Here is a 15888-nt window from a genome sequence, read left to right as displayed (position 1 = left end):
TAACAGATACACATCTATGTTGTATCCTCAAAAGACAGGTTAAATTTGTTAAAATTCAAATTATAGTTCCTTGTTTTGAGGTGTGATATCAGTACACCCATATGGATATTTCATACGATGGCAATATCCCAGTCAATGAACCATAATTTTAACAATCGATTCAGTCTCGAAATGGTTGAGAACCCGTTTACACCGACGAAGATCCGCAGAGATGCTTGAAATGTGCATGCCCAGTGGTGGCTTTAGGTGGCTGGACGCTCGAGCCAAGTCTGGATCCACCCTAAGTCTCCCGGTGATTTCTTAGCTCGCGCTGATTGCTTTACGTGCGCGTTCAACGCTGCGCGCGATAATTCATCGATTGGCGCCACCTTTTAAGCGCTGCTGTCCTCCCTTATCGTTCCGGTTGAAACGGTGGCTTCTACCGGATTCCAGGATTCTGGTTTCGGGGGTACTGGCGAATTTCGGGAGGGCCTTATATTGGTGTGCTTCGTTGGGGGGGATTTAACGATTGGAGATTGATGAGGAGTCTCGGAACGAGGATGAAGAAGAGGCAACGATTTCGAACGAGAATTTATTACCGAATCGACGTACTGAATAATTAGCGCAGATAGAGATTAACCAGATGGAGATGGATCCACTGTCTACAAACACTTTGACACGGGTATTCCCATATACGTCAAGTTAATTGCAATCAGTAGCAACTTTGCTACATCGTGTCCACAGTGAGATCTTAAATATCAGATTACACGTACCCAGTGTCTTCCGTAACTCGATTACTTTGGAAATCTTAAACGGATACGCACAGCCCGATTGGTTAAAATTATTACTCATATCCAAGCATCGACTTGGTCTACTTAGGAAGCCTACCGGAGCAGAAGCGCCCAGGGTAGGTAGAATCTGCTTAGACCACGACTCGGTTCGACTTTTCCGTGTCCCTCGGTCGCGAGACTCCGTTCCAGCCTTAGACCCGTGGAACACGAGAAACGATTCCATTGGATAATTAATTTCATCCTTAATGAGCCTGCGGGGACGTATGTTAATGCGGAGAGCGTAGGATATTTACATTTACGGTAGCCAGCACGAGCGTGGCCGTCGCTTTCGGACACTCGTAACCTACACTCCTACCTACACGGGCCGAGAAACGGAACAGATAACTCGTCCGCGCGGCTCTCTCCTCTTCTCTCCTCTCCCGGCCGTAGGAAGAGAGGTCAGAGACGTGTCTTTCCACCGTGGGGATTTCCTGCGGAACGGAGGAGCCACGGGAATTAGGACCACTAATCTTTCCTGCTGGCCAGAGAGCGACGAGAACCGGGCCAACAGCCGACAAATGCGTCTGCCAGGCCGTTTCCACCTTCCTTCTTCCTCCTGGGGGACTGGTCCTTTTGCTCGTCTCGATGGAGTTCCTTGTACCTTGTCACGGGAATTCGGTAGCACGGCCCGTCGACTCTGTTCGCGGCCCTTTTCTGGCCGGAGCCTTCACCGACCGGGCTGGATGGAGTGATTAAAGACGCCGTTAGGAACCGTTTAGAAGGACTGCGTAGACTCGCGGGCTGGGCTACGTTTGTCAGCTTGAACGCTTGATCTTTCTTGGCATTTCGAGGCCTGGGTCAAGCGTCCACCAAAGATCGAATTTGAATTCATTAAATTTGAGGTCAGATTGGGCTACTCGCAGTGACCGCAATACTCGGGAATAACGAAGAATCTAGACTTGCTTGACTCGACAGGTAGCAATCCTCAGGCTCCCAAGGATGCTGCAACGAGGATGCTGCGTTGATTCACAACCTGGAACCTAAGCATCTTTCGTACTAAACACCTAGACGCTCTTTGCTATGAGTCCAAGATTGTACTCCTAATTCTAATCCAGCCTTACTCTCGTTGTAAGACAGTAATGTCTTCATCGGGGTGACTACAGCACTAAAAACACAATTAAGAACCCATCTGGAGGTAGCCTATGCTTAAACATGCATCAATCATACTTTTAAATTTGTAAGCTGATCGGTGAAACGGATTCAGAAGGCTGGAATTAAACGGACGCCGTCCAGTATCAATGCATTCGCAGACTCCGAATGAAGCCGCAGCGCGGATGAAATGTTGATTTACAACCCGTAGCCTCGAACGACGATAATTGTTCCGTTCCATTTATTTATTTCGATCCAATTAAAATCCAGTCAATCAGAATTACTAGGTTCAGGATAAACACGCGGCGCCGAATGGAACTCTTCTGGAAAGTTATTTCCGCGCGAGCACACTGTAAATCTATTACTTAATCGACGACTCATAAAATCGGTGTAATCTCCGAGCTTATGAGGAATCCGCGAAGCTGTGAGAAGCGAGCAACTGATCGCACGAACGTCCTGCACGGGCAAGGTGCTTCCCGTAGATTATTAATGTGCCCACTATCTAGCTTTAAAGTGATAATTACTGAGAGGAAATTGCTATCTGTATGAAACAAGACGAGAGCCTGAAGATCGCCTCGCCGAGGGAATCAGACCGGTTTATGGGGATTCGACTAATCTCGCGCCATCGACGAGACAATAAATTTTATTATCGATTACATCGGACGCAATTTACGCGTCACTTTAACGGCATTTTAATGCAAGCAACTTAATCCAGACGGTAACTCTTCGCAGACTAATTTCCTCGTTAACAAGAATTTATCTGAGCCATCGAAGTTTATCGATTAATCGAGAATTTTATTTCTACGGTCAAGTCCCGATAGAATAGTGTGAGCAGCCTAGTAAATATCTTAGCGAATGAAAAATTCTACTATTAGTACGACCTATCGGAACTTACTATCGCGAAAATGATCTCATCGATCGCCATCTAGCGACGAATATTTAAAGCGCCCTCGCAGCCACAGCCTACGCTCTACCTTATTATATTTATTTCGATGAGGACTGTTAATTATGCAGCTGAAACGTTAATTGTTTAAAGTTCCCCGGCGTTGTCCTTAGGCAATGATTTATTGCCAGACGATCGATCAACCAAGATAACCTCTCAACCTTAAATACTGGGAAACAGCTGCTTCGTGAAAGTAATAAAATTATAAAGAAATTATAGTTATTACTACAATTCCTGGAATTATGCTATTAAAGTTTACATTAATCCACTAAATCTTTAGGATGTAATGGTGGAACGTTCGAACAGTTGCTGTAATAAAGTACGACTGCACGCCACACTCTGCGTCGTTGCACCCTGGAAGAAACATCATATTACGGGAAGATGGTCCTCATTATAAATATTTCTCGAGCCATTCAACATTCCCCTCTATCAATTTTCTTTATCGTCACCTGCAGGAGACCTATAGCTCGTCCCAGTTTCTAGAGTAGCCCGGCATACACGGAGAAGCACCGACGCTCACCGTGCCCTACACACTGGCATCCTGTTGTACACGCTCGGGAGACACACGTCCGTGACACACGCGCGGCATGCGTGTCCCATGCGAGAGCGGCACGCCGCCGCTTCGTTCTCGCACCTGTTGACTTCTAACTCGGCCGCTTGATTAACGACTCTCCTTCCTAAATCACGCGGTCTCGCGATTTCTTACTCCGTCACGTGACCACCGACACCGCGACACGCTTTTTCGTCTTCCCATCGATGGACGAGACCGACAGAGCCGAGCGGCGTTCGAACGCCAGAACAGGAAACCCTTGTCTGACCCAACAAAGACACAGACGGACAGGTTTTGCTCCAAAGGCTCCCACACTCAGGAAGATCAAAAGCTAATATAGACAGGGAATGTTATCAACAGGAGGTCTTTGATAAATTGTACTAGGCTACGAAGTCTAGATGACATTAATCATTCCCAAAACCTGTAATCTGCATCGACAGGGCTGCCTGCCAGCTTCTAGTAGACGATAGTGGGACCAACGATGGAGAGTCCTAGTAGACGCGGAATATTTCCGATCGAAAAGGTCAATGATGACACTGGGGGAGGAAGGTTTCTCAGGGAACAGGATGAGCAACTCCAGTTAAGGTCATACGTCTTGACGGAGAACCTTTGACTGACCTAGTGACGGAGCGAACACGTTCTAATCCTGAGGTTCGTACATGTTGGGGGGCTCAAAAGCTAACATAGACAGGGAATATAATCAACAGAGGCTTTGATAAATTACTCGGAGCTAGCGGAATCTGTGCCAGGTTAATTATTCCTAGTAACCAACTCACAGCTAAAGTATTTAGTCTAGTTAATTGCCTGCCTCCTCGCGAGATGGGCTAGTGGGACTTTTCGTTGTTAGAGTGATCTGTACGAAGAAGCCAGACGAGAAGCCTGAGAGAGAGTGTTCAGATTATGGCAAAGTACTCTAACATCCCTTAACTGACCTAGTCAATAAGTTCTGGTCCGGAGATCTCTATCTTGGGACGTCAAGAGCCAACGCAGATTGGGAATACGATCAACAGTTGCTTTGATAAATTGTTCTGTGCCAGTAGAGATTATTTATTATTGCCAGTGATAGACTCAGAGCTAGAATATCTAGTAGGATTACCTTGTATTAGATATTAGTGATACAATGTGATCTATTTGAAGAAGACAGTGGTCAAACGTGGATTTTTATCGGTTGTGTGGTCTCTCGAACCTTGTTTCGAGTCACACGAAAATCGTGTCACGGTTCGAACAATGATCGGGGGACATCGAGTCGGTTTGCCCGAGTTTGATATACCCGACATTGACGGATGCCCCGGTATTAGGAAACATCGGGCGGTATTTCAGACAAAGAAATATTTTCTCCGGACAAATTCCCCAAGTCGGATGAGTCATTAGATAATGGACGATAATTAGCATTTTCGGAGGCATCGGACACGTATTTCGTTTTAGTCGGCTCGGAACCCCTCGCATCTCATTAGAATGAACGCCATTGTGTACGTCGATATGCATAAGTACAAGATATACATAGTAAGACGGGTAAGTGGATGCATTTGCATGCTCGCGTACGCGGTCCACATCGCGCGCCGTCTAATAAGCCTTTGGCGCAATTAGGAGCGCCGGAAGTTCCGGGCGAGGCTCCTGTCGAAGATCGTGCGTCTCGTTCTTCCGAGTCCGGAGCTCGCTTCGAAATTAATTACGATAGATTAAACCGCTCGCGAGCGATTTAGAAACTTACCCGTTATCTGAATTTATCTAACGAGTCGCTTTTATATTTTAAATTTAGAAAGCGCCCCGATCCTCGACGTTTCTTTCTCCGCTTGTCTGTGATTTACTTCCGTGACCGGATTTCTAAAGATGGCGACCACGAAAAGTATTCCTCTTCATCGAGTACGCTTTGCACAGAGGAATATTTGCAAAATAGTAGAATTTTCGCTGCATCTTTTCCGTTTGGGTAGCAATTTGCTGAAATCTAGAGGCGGATTCGCGTACGAGCGAATTCTGCGAACCGTCCGTCGCGAATTTATGTTGTCGGGGCCGAGCTAGGCAGCCGGTTATTGCAGAAAATCGAAGATATCACGGCGAGGGGATCGCCGCTCAATCCGCGCAATTAACGAAGATCCGTGAGGCTTTCCGTTCGACGTCCCACGCCTTCAGGCTTTGTTTACGGTGGCTGCAGGCGACGTTATTCCCTCCTTCTGATCCCTATCGAGCATCTCGCCGCGCCGCGGTGTGCAGACCAACACGGATTCGCGGCGATAGCAACCCTACGCCCTTCGACCGCGTAACGCGTACACGGGGTGTTAATAAATGAGCAGTCGGATGGTACATGTCCGCGGAAACGAACGTTCAACGATCGAGATTTTTGCGAATCGCGAATTATCTCTGAAAATTGATGATGGGAGTCTAGCCACTCTTTATACGACTCCGAAACCAATTTTTCAGGAAACTCTGAAGGCGTAACTTCCAGTCCATCTTTGTCTTAGGGTATGATTATACTGTGACATCCACTTACCAGTCACTTGATTACTCAGCTAGAAATATTCGTGACCCAACTCCAGACCTAAATGTTCGAAGACAAGAATTTCTCCGTGTTTGCGAATGGGAATAGGGGGATGTCTGACTGCCGCCGGTGTTTCCCGCGTTCCCGTCTGAATTCAGGGGTCCCTTAACAAGCTCCGAGCATGCCCGCGCAATTTTAATTCCAGAAAAGCTCGATCGACACGACGACTATAAACAATTTAATTAACCACGGAGCGTCGAAGGCGTTCGTAGCGTACGCGCGGCGGGCAGTGCATAAATCAAAGCTCCTTTATTTGTCCGGTTCGACTATTAATGAACCACGGGGCCACGACTCGGGTTCAACCGACGAAGACGACTAAATTAAATGAACATCTAAATCGTCGAATCCCGGGGACCACAAATCTCCCGGCTGCCGAAAACGCAACGGGTGCAAAACTCGAGGGCTCGGACAACTACCAGGGGCCTAACTCCGGCCCGTGCCGCCATAAATTCTCCGGTGAATTCGAAATTCGCTGCACCGGCCAGCGCGATCACGCGAGAGGAGGTAATGTCGATGTCCGACTGATCGCTCGAGGATCTCCCGTCTGCGTGGGACGCTCGGAGATTTCGATGCGTGGAGATTTCTAAACGGAATCGCGATCTGATCTGGCCACCTTCGAACCTGCAAGAACGCAGCAGAGTCTCCAGAAGCGGACTTTGGTTCTCCAGACTGATGTTCGCGACATCTAGGTCTAGAAAATCCAAGATCGGGTCCACCACGGACATAGATCAGACCTGAAGCCTCCCACGTGTACTACGCACGATATGCAACACGCTTCAAGTGCATTTGGGAATGTGGCTTTAGGTGTGGCGCCTGTTTGACGGAGGATTCAAATAGACCCTATCCTAGATTCTTCAGACCTAGTTTGAAAAAATAAAGCCCACTCTTTAAACAGATTTGAGGTAAGTTTAAGGAAGACCCAATAGCAAGTTGATGCAACACCCACTCGTAAAGTGAAATCAGTTGGATAAAACTTCGAGTCATAAATCAAGTAGCTGAAATTATGGTGGATCAACACTTATGCACGCGTGGCCCAAGGCAGGTTCTGCTTCTATTCGTGTAAGAGCAGCTTCTCGAACGTAGCACCCACAGACGAGGCGTCTGAAGAGCGTTCCCCTTCGCACGAAAACGTACTTTAGTAGAAATATCATGTTTAAGAGTCTTCGGGCTTGTAATGTAAGCGATTACAGCATTAGAACGATCCATCTTCTCCGCGACTTCCTTGGTGTCCAAAGTCTGTAAACAATTGATGCACCGGGAAATTCCGCGAAATCCAATTTCACGGGACCCAGTTCTCGCGATCAGAGTCGGAATAATCCCTCGAGCCACTCGAAAAACTGTCTCAGTTCGTACACTCAATTAGTTCCGGCAGTCGTAGAGCATCCCGACGAGGTGTTCGTCCTCGCATAATAATTCCGTTTGTCACGCTAGTTACGCGCTCTACATAGCCACGCACGGAATTGGTAGCGCGTTGGAAAACGCGTCTACGGCGGCTAACCTAAAATGGTGATATAAACATATCGGAACTCGATTTCTTTTTGTTTTTCTAAACGAAGTCTGCACGGGGTCTTGAACTCCATGGTCTTGGTAATACTGCTGGAACACTCGTGCAAAGCAAATTCAAGGCGTAATAGTCCGACGATCTTTAAAAGAAATATAAGCGAATAATGAAGCAGACTTTCTACGTACGCTGAAGTATGCGAGTACTGCTCACGATGCTAATTGACTGACTCATAAATAAATCACCAACAAGTTCCTTGAACAGAACCCCGAATAAATAAAGAATGGAAGTGCATATAAGCTGATGGGGTACTTCTTAGTAGGACATCTCACAGATACAAACAGATTCTCTCAGGTGTAGTCCAGGTCCCCAAGTGTTTTTATAAAAAATAAAATCATTACGAGAGTATCGGTTTCATTGCGTTCAACAAAAGGTGGACAGCTGCTAGGACGGATCGTCTTGCTAGGCTGATCAGCCGGCGGCGGCGCTATTTAGACGGCAAATCGCGTGCGCGAGAAAAAGCTCATCCTCGCGCGTCTGCCCGATACATGGCCGTAATTAATCCGGGAACGATCGCGGTAATTAATTCGCGACGGCGATGAAGGAAATGGCGTTCGCGACGCTCTGGTTGAACGCCGGCTCGCGCCCGTGTAATGTTAACCGACGGTGACTGGGCCGTTTGTTAACGCGCTTAATGCACGCGCGAGAACGATCCTTTCTGCTCCCGTTAGCATCGTAACGCCGATTCGGGACCGTTAGCGGCGCGAGCGAGCACCGATTTCGCGGTGAAAAATGCCGCGTGAAGCGAGCACACGCGATGAAATGCTGTGAACGCGTTCAGGATAGATGAGCTACCGCTTGGCCGATGAAAGAATCACGCAACCGATTTCAATGAGACAGATGGAATCGAGAATGAGGCTTCTACTGGAATCTACAGTCTAGACCAGTTTGTCCAAAGCTAGGAAGATGATCCCTTATCATCCCAAGGAGATGAGGACAGCAGTTAAGGCCTACTCTGGTTGTAGAACCTCCACTCTAAGTGTCCCAGGTCCTCATAGTTCTAGGGACGATTAAAGTATCATCTAGCCCTAGAACATACTTTGGTTGCTTGGCTACCTGTTCCCCCTTTTGTTTTCCAATCTGAGTACACCTCCATGAACAGTCTGAGGTGTCACCAAACTCCCAGAGGCGCAGCTCAGGAGGATTAGATCCCAAAGCCCCACTACTTTAGGTTGCCTTTCACATGCATGATCCTGGGCAATTGATTGTTCGTAACAGTTCCAGAGAAATGTGTGCCAGGAAGAAAGGTAAATAGGGTTTGCAGACATCCTGGATTTCCCGCAAACGGCAAAGAAAGAAGCAAGCTGATGGCCGCGGACTCAGCTTACCAGCTGCATTTGCATTTTTGTTGTCGAGAAGCTCTTTGACGGAGACCACTAATTCTAGCGTCAGCCGACATATGGTCGATTATTCGCCACAGGATGTCGAAAGTCGCTCCGGCCGCCATCAGTGCGCTCTTTCTGGTCGCCACTTACGAAATTCGACGTTGACAGGCGAATGCACTTCCGCTCGTTTCGAGCCGAGGCGAATTTGTTGCGTGTCGAGGCGCTCGAGCCGCGCGGAAATTTCTGTGTATCGTTGAAAAGAATCTCCCGAAGAGCAAATAGAGGGAAAGCTGAACGAGCCCGGAGGATAAAGGGACGTCGCGTCAGCACGCTCTCTTTGCTACCCGGAATTAGATCAATAGAAAGAAATTGTGTATCGCGGGCCGAGATAATGGCTGAGAAGTGTATATCAAACTTAGAAAGGGAATCAATGTAACAAAATTTGTGAAAACTTGTCCTCATCTTGGAGACCGTAACCTCGTAACAATGTTAGATGGAGTATCCATAGTGTCAAGTGATCAGAGTCTCAGATTATGGATCTCTAGATGTGTACGTAAGCTTTGTTGAAAATAGAATATTAAAGAATCGGTGAATCCCAATGAGAGAGGAAGTACACTTGAATGAAAAGGGAGGCCAAGTCGAGGGTACTGTTTGCCTTTCATCGTTAGATCACGCAACCGAATAAGCCCGCTCGACGGACTTTTTTTTACCAAATTGTAGATCTACCCTTATAATTAACGAAAAAGGTCTGCATTCGAGTGGCGAGTTTCCGGCGGACGTGAAACGAAATTTTCACTTTTCCATTAAAATGCAATTATCGGGGACAGCTACCGCCCAGCTGAATCATTACCCACGGAGCGGCGAGTCGTAATTCCTTGGCCACGTGACCGATACCTATTTATCGCTCCGCGAAATCTGATCCGATAAAATCAGTCTTCGGTGTCTTTGCCGTCGACTGGACAGCGAATGGAAAACCGACAACGCGATACGTAATTAATAAACGACGTTGAAATGTTGCTTGCAACCGGCCGACGACAACACCCGATGAATTATTAGAGACAGGTAATTTTACATTTTCTGATTTATTGGACGTACAGGAGAAAGGCTGATGAATTTATGTCCCTCTGTTTCGGAGAGGAATAATGATTCATATGAAATTATTTGTTTACTGACGGATACTGTTTTAGTAATAATCACGTTTATTATCAAGGAGTAACAGGATCAAAAGTGTCACCTTATTGTTATTACATGTTTCTTGCCCGTCTTCTTCGAATGATTAACTGTTTCCGAAGTGGTCACTCAGGAAAACATTCAGGAAGTCTATGGAAGGCTTAGCAAAATGGTGGGATTATAAATCTATTGCTTTAGGGGGACTACAACCAGCGCATACTCCATCCGCTAAGGATGCGTGAGCCTTCAATGATAGAAAATGACTGCTTTAGATACTTGGCGAACGGGGTACCAATCGTTGATCCCCTCTAGTAACGATTTCATGAGTTTCCAGTCCTGATAAACTTTGCACAGGCTTACTTGTGGTACTATCAGTGAAGTTACCTCGCGGATCTCTGGGTTAGACCCGAGGACATTTGTTGGTAGAGTGATTTATTTGAAGAAATCAATGATTTAATGTGTACCCTCAGAAATGATAGCGAACACCCCTACCTACCAACTACCAGTTCCTTAGCTTCAGAATCGAGAGATCGATGAGCCGAAATCAACCCCCCTCCCCATGAACAATGGTTTCATTCTCCATTCAATCTCCTTAAAACTACTACTTGGGTCGCAACCCTCGACGAATCGAGCCTCTTTCCGTGAATCGACTCCCATAAAAAGTCCAACCCCTTTGTCCTCTGCCAACCCCGAAAGGAAGCAACCATCCTCGGAGGCCCGGGCTACGGTTCAAGGTCGATCGTAGGCATTCCGAGGCAGCGCTGCTCTCCCCCTCGCCGGCTAGGTGTGTATATCACCCCCTGCCTACCCCTCAGGAAGCGGCCTAGCATCCCTTTTGCAGTGGGAGCTTCCATTGCTACCCCATGCTGTCTGCCACCCCGGAACTCCACTGGTAGAGCGTATCTACCCTCGAAAATCCATAGTGGACCCACCCTTCGTGGCGCCTGCGCGTCTCTCTGTTCCGCTCCCAACCCTCCTCGCCCTTCTCCTCTCGCGCGGAAGGACGTCAACAGAGCTACGAGCTTGACGCGCTGAGCCATTAAAGGGCACTGGAAGGGACGAAACGGATACGCAGACGCTTCTGTCACGACGTACATGTCCTCTCCAGGGGTTGGAGGGACTCGTGGATGCCGGAGTCTCGTGGAAGCCTGGAGCAAAATGGCGAGTCGACGAGGAAAATGGTTCCTTACCTCTTTTTAATACTCGACTCGCTATAAACCCGGCAATGCTTTATGGATTTCAAAGTTTCAAATCTTCGTGTTAGATGGGAATGGTCTTCTCTATCGATTTCGAAGGGACATCTTAGTCGTTTTGCTTTCGCCATGGAGGCATGGTAGGGGGTTAACGCGAACCCGAGCAACCTTGACTGGGATTTAGAGGGCTGATGGATTCGAGGATGGCGTGCTGAGAGAGCTTCCGACAGTGCGATCGCGCCACCTTTGACTCGTGTTATTTAATTCCAATCAGGTCTGAAGCTTGTGTTTGTTCCTCGTAAATTATTAATGTTCTCGATCCAGGAATTTGGAATCGATGGATTTCTGGGAAGTCACTAGTCTCCGCTTTCAAGACCGAACTTTTACCCCGGATTAAAGCAACAGATCTTCCTCTCTAAATGGTGGTACACTTGACTCTAAGTGGAATTCATTCAAAATGTAAATAATACAAATAAATGCAGCGTAAGTGAGTAGTATTCCCCCGCGAAGCAAATGTTGGGCACCGTAAGTGACTCGTGTTCCGAAGGATATTGATCTTAACCCTTGTGCTCGAGCCTGAGAAGTCGTCTTCGCTAAATCGCTGCCCCTATCTAGGAAAACGAGATCGAAAACAGGATTTGCGTTGCCAGCCGGGGTCGGAAAATTGCCGCGGGAGCCTTGGAGTAACGATCGCGATAACGTGGCCGGCCATTAAACAGCGGCTGAAGTATGCGCGCACATTTCGAGTGCGTAACCGTGTTACGGTTCGCGGGACCGACACGCATCTACGCAACTGGTCTAATATTAGCAGGCTGATGTAGACCGTTCGAAGGGGTCGAACAACTTGACACGTTATCACCTGGCCCCTCAGGAATCGTGGGCTCCTGCGATTCATTTATACAATTAAAACCTACTCAAGTCTACCCTTTCAAGCACAGACATCTATTTCGATTCAGCTCTTTCCCGAGACGTCAGAATCTTGGGGCCTACGTTGGACGTAAGTTAGGCCTAAAGCCTTCTTATTTAGCACAGAGTATCTAGGCATAGGGCATGTTTGCAATGAATTTGAGGATGTGGCTCCGGTTGGGGTCTACCAGTCGAAGATATTACGTTCGTAAAATCAACTTCTGAACGGTCAGAAAATGCAATTATTCGAGTAGTCCTAGTTTCAAGCCGAACGATTGAAACGTACAGCTTAGGAAACACCGTGTGCGGTTGCAATGGAACAAAAACAATTGCATTACATGTAATTACGACATTGTCGCATTGGTTTCATTCTCCAACGATTCCCGGGCGAACTTGCAGTTTCAGAGTGCATTGAAATGCTGTTTTCTGCCGCGCAAAGTGCACGGTGCGCGTTGCTTTCTTCCCACGATGGGAGAGAACAAAAGTCGATTACGTAAACGCGTGTCTCATTCATTGGTTCTCTGGGACATTGTTCAGCGAAATCTATAATTTTTTTTATCCGTCCGTCATCGTGGTACAGTCATCGCGATACAGTCATCCAATAACTCGCGATAGCTGGCCCGTTGGGAATACAATGAAATGAAAAGCCAGCTAGAGAAATCGTAGGTGCTCCCTATTTCTGACGGTGTAAAATTATGCGCAGACCATTATCTAGGTGGGAACGATTTGAAAGGAGGATGGATCTTGAAGAAACCGGGGTTGTAGAAGTCGGAGGGTGACGTACCTTAACCGAGACCTGACGCTTGGCGAATTTAAAAACTAGAGCCATAACAGCGGCCTGGCACGGCCCACGTGGCACACCTTTCTCTCGTCCTCGTCCCAATAATTAACTGTGTTTTGCACGCTGCTATACGAGGAACGCGCGACGAGGTGGAAGAACAAAAGGTCGGACCGAGGTCCTAATGGTATCTGAATGAGACTATTCCTCGAGGACGTTCGTCGTTCCTCGTCCCCGGATAATGGATTTGGTGTCATCCAATAATTAATAGAGTTCTTCTCGGTGCTGCCGCGCAGTCGTACGGGCTGGACGTGCACGGCCAGCAATCTCATTCATCACGCTTTCTAACCCCTAAGCATTTTAATTAAGGCCAGGCGTCGTTTTTCTCTTTTCCCGTCTTTTTTCGCCGCGTATCCCTTTTTTCCAGGCCTTTCCAACGCGGTTTTGTCAGGAATTCCGCGCCCGAGCCGCTGGCGTTGTTTCGTCGTAAGGATAAAGCGAAGCGAATCGCTTCCTGGATGGACTGCATTAATCCTGATCACCGTCCATTTCTGGATTCGTTGATTAATCTAATGAATTTAGTGGAAACTTATCGCTCCGGCGAGTCATACCTTAATCAACTGAATTTATTGCTTTTGACAGTGGGTAATGAAAATTACACCTAAAGAACCACCCAAGATCTCCAACTGTAAAGGAAGTCTATCCATCAGTTAACAATCTAACCAGGTATAAATGATCGTACCTTGCATTCGTCGAATACCTCGACCACCTAACGACCCAAGTAAGAAGTAACAGATATATTGCGTGGCTCTACTAACCATCTAATGCGCTAATCACGAGCACTATAACTGTCTATCACTCGATGATTAGTCTAGACTTAGTCCAGATTTAGTTATATGTAACTACACGTTCCAACGAGCGACGCTTCTGTCGTTTAACCACCTAATCACCTGGTACATCTATTGTGTTCATTAAACTATCGTCTTGTTTACATTTCAAGTTAACAACCTAGTCGGTTAACAGGCTGAACACCTAGCTAATCTATCCATTACCGAGTAATCTCATCAGATATAAATGACTACATCCTTTATTCATCAGACCCTTAAACCACTTAATAAGCAGAACTAACTCAGATCTGATGTTTGACCAGTTAAACACATTGATCATCTAACGTACCAATCACTGATCTACCACACAGCCAAACTAAATCCAATCAAACCAGCACAAACCTAACCAAATACCCCCTTCGATGACAATGGATGTTCTGATGTTGTATTTTCGGTTCGTAGTCTCTTTCCCGCTCTAGTTTGCACTCCATCCGTACAATTTACTACAGCGATTAGGCTAACTACTCTGTGTTTCGGAATGGTATGCTTCGAATCACGATTAACAAACGCTTAGTCCCATTCGTTTGGCCCTACAACATTTCTCCGAGATAAGAACTGGTCCTGGGTCGTTCTGACGCGTCCATCTCGTTGCGGAAGATTGCCAGCGTAGCAGGCCACGGTTGTTAAATATATACGTATGTATACGCGTAAGAATAATAATTATTGCTAAGTATAGGGCTGCGAGTGGCCGCGGCGCGGTGTCTTTGACGGGGAGTTCCGTACTGGTCTGGTATGGGGTCCCATTCCCACGGCGAGCGCTTCAATTAAACAAACAGTTCGAGGCCGATCCGTAACGTTTGATTTTTGCATATTTATTTCGCGAGCCATTGGCGTCGCGCCCTTAATTCTCCCTCCTAACTATTATGGTGTCTCGCGGAAAAAATGTCTACATTCGAGAAACGTCGTCAAATTTACAAAATGTAACGATACGCCATGTCCCTGCTATTTATGACTCATCCACAGAGTCCCCGACCGTACTTGTTGCTTAGCGACTATCCACTTATCAACGCCATGCAATAATCGAGGGACTACTGTAGTAATAATATACAGAAACAAAAGTTAATCATACTTCTGGGAAACGGGTTTGCGAGTCGATATTTGGGCGTTTGTTTACTTCTACCAGTTCCCGCTTTCAAGTGACAAAAGGCACTAAGTTTTCAATGAGGTATCTTAAATATTTCTGTAATTTCTGTGCCTACGCCAATGGCGGCTCGTCAGACCACCACGTGGTACCCGCAGTTGTCAGTTCCTGCTTGTCATAATTACCAAACAACTTGTACACTCTATGTCCTCTCGATAAAAAGCGACAACCTGGATAACGTGGAAACGAAACAAAACGAGAAGTTAACAGTTAACGGAAGAAGACCGAGGGAGAAATGAAAAAAAGCGGGGGGAAGAAATACTTTGTAATAACTATACTTATCCCGAGGAATCCCGGCTGTTGAGTGGGCATATCGGTCCGTTGGGTTCCCCCGCGTGTCAATCAACCCCCCGACAGTGGTCACCTTTAATTATCGAGATCGTTCGATCGCAGGCCGCCTGTTGTTCGAGCCTCGAAGGTGGCCGGCGATGCTCCGCCGAGGAATTCCTGAAACCAGTCGAATGCGAACACCGCAGGCTGAAACGATTACCTTGTTTCGGCTAATTAGGACTCGGTGACACGCATTGTTGCCTCGACACTGTACCCGGACCTTGAAATGCAGTTCACCACCTCCAGTTGTGGTAAATTCGACAATGTCACATTCGTGACGAACTCTAAGAAACTAACAGTGATTGTAATCTTAAAAAAAGAATAATAACTGGGTCAGGACACCCTTTAAACTCTTCTGGTCGTCAGTTTCCGAAGCTCCTTCCACTTTGATGGTTCGTTTGTTTCTGTTGCAGTTTGAAACCACCCCAAAAGGATGGCGTGACGAAGTCGAACCCCAGCAAGCGACATCGAGAACGATTGAACGCCGAACTGGACACGCTGGCGTCGTTATTACCGTTCGAGCAGAACATCCTGAGCAAGCTGGACCGGCTCAGTATCCTCAGACTCAGTGTGAGCTACCTCCGAACAAAAAGCTACTTTCAAGGTAAGCGTGCGTGTCGATTAATGGGCTTTCGAAGCACCAGTTAAATTCAAGGGATTGATTAACCCG

The 15888-nt window shown here is 47.0% G+C and overlaps 1 protein-coding gene across 1 annotated transcript in view; it reads left to right on the top strand.

Moving 5' to 3' along the window:
* LOC122396267 (circadian locomoter output cycles protein kaput) overlaps positions 1 to 15888 on the top strand; it is a 127834-nt gene that overhangs the window by 34217 nt on the left and 77729 nt on the right. Inside the window, exon 2 of the mRNA XM_043394500.1 lies at positions 15632 to 15822. Within this exon, the coding sequence (XP_043250435.1) occupies positions 15632 to 15822 (191 nt within the window). The remainder of the gene's footprint in view (positions 1 to 15631; positions 15823 to 15888) is intronic.

The sequence above is a fragment of the Colletes gigas genome, unplaced genomic scaffold, assembly GCF_013123115.1.
Source record: "Colletes gigas isolate AHSC1104 unplaced genomic scaffold, ASM1312311v1 Colletes_gigas_Sc00007, whole genome shotgun sequence".
Taxonomy (NCBI): Eukaryota; Metazoa; Arthropoda; class Insecta; order Hymenoptera; family Colletidae; genus Colletes; species Colletes gigas.
The sequence above is the reverse complement of the archived record's forward strand: the minus strand, read 5'-3'. Positions and strand labels throughout refer to the sequence as shown.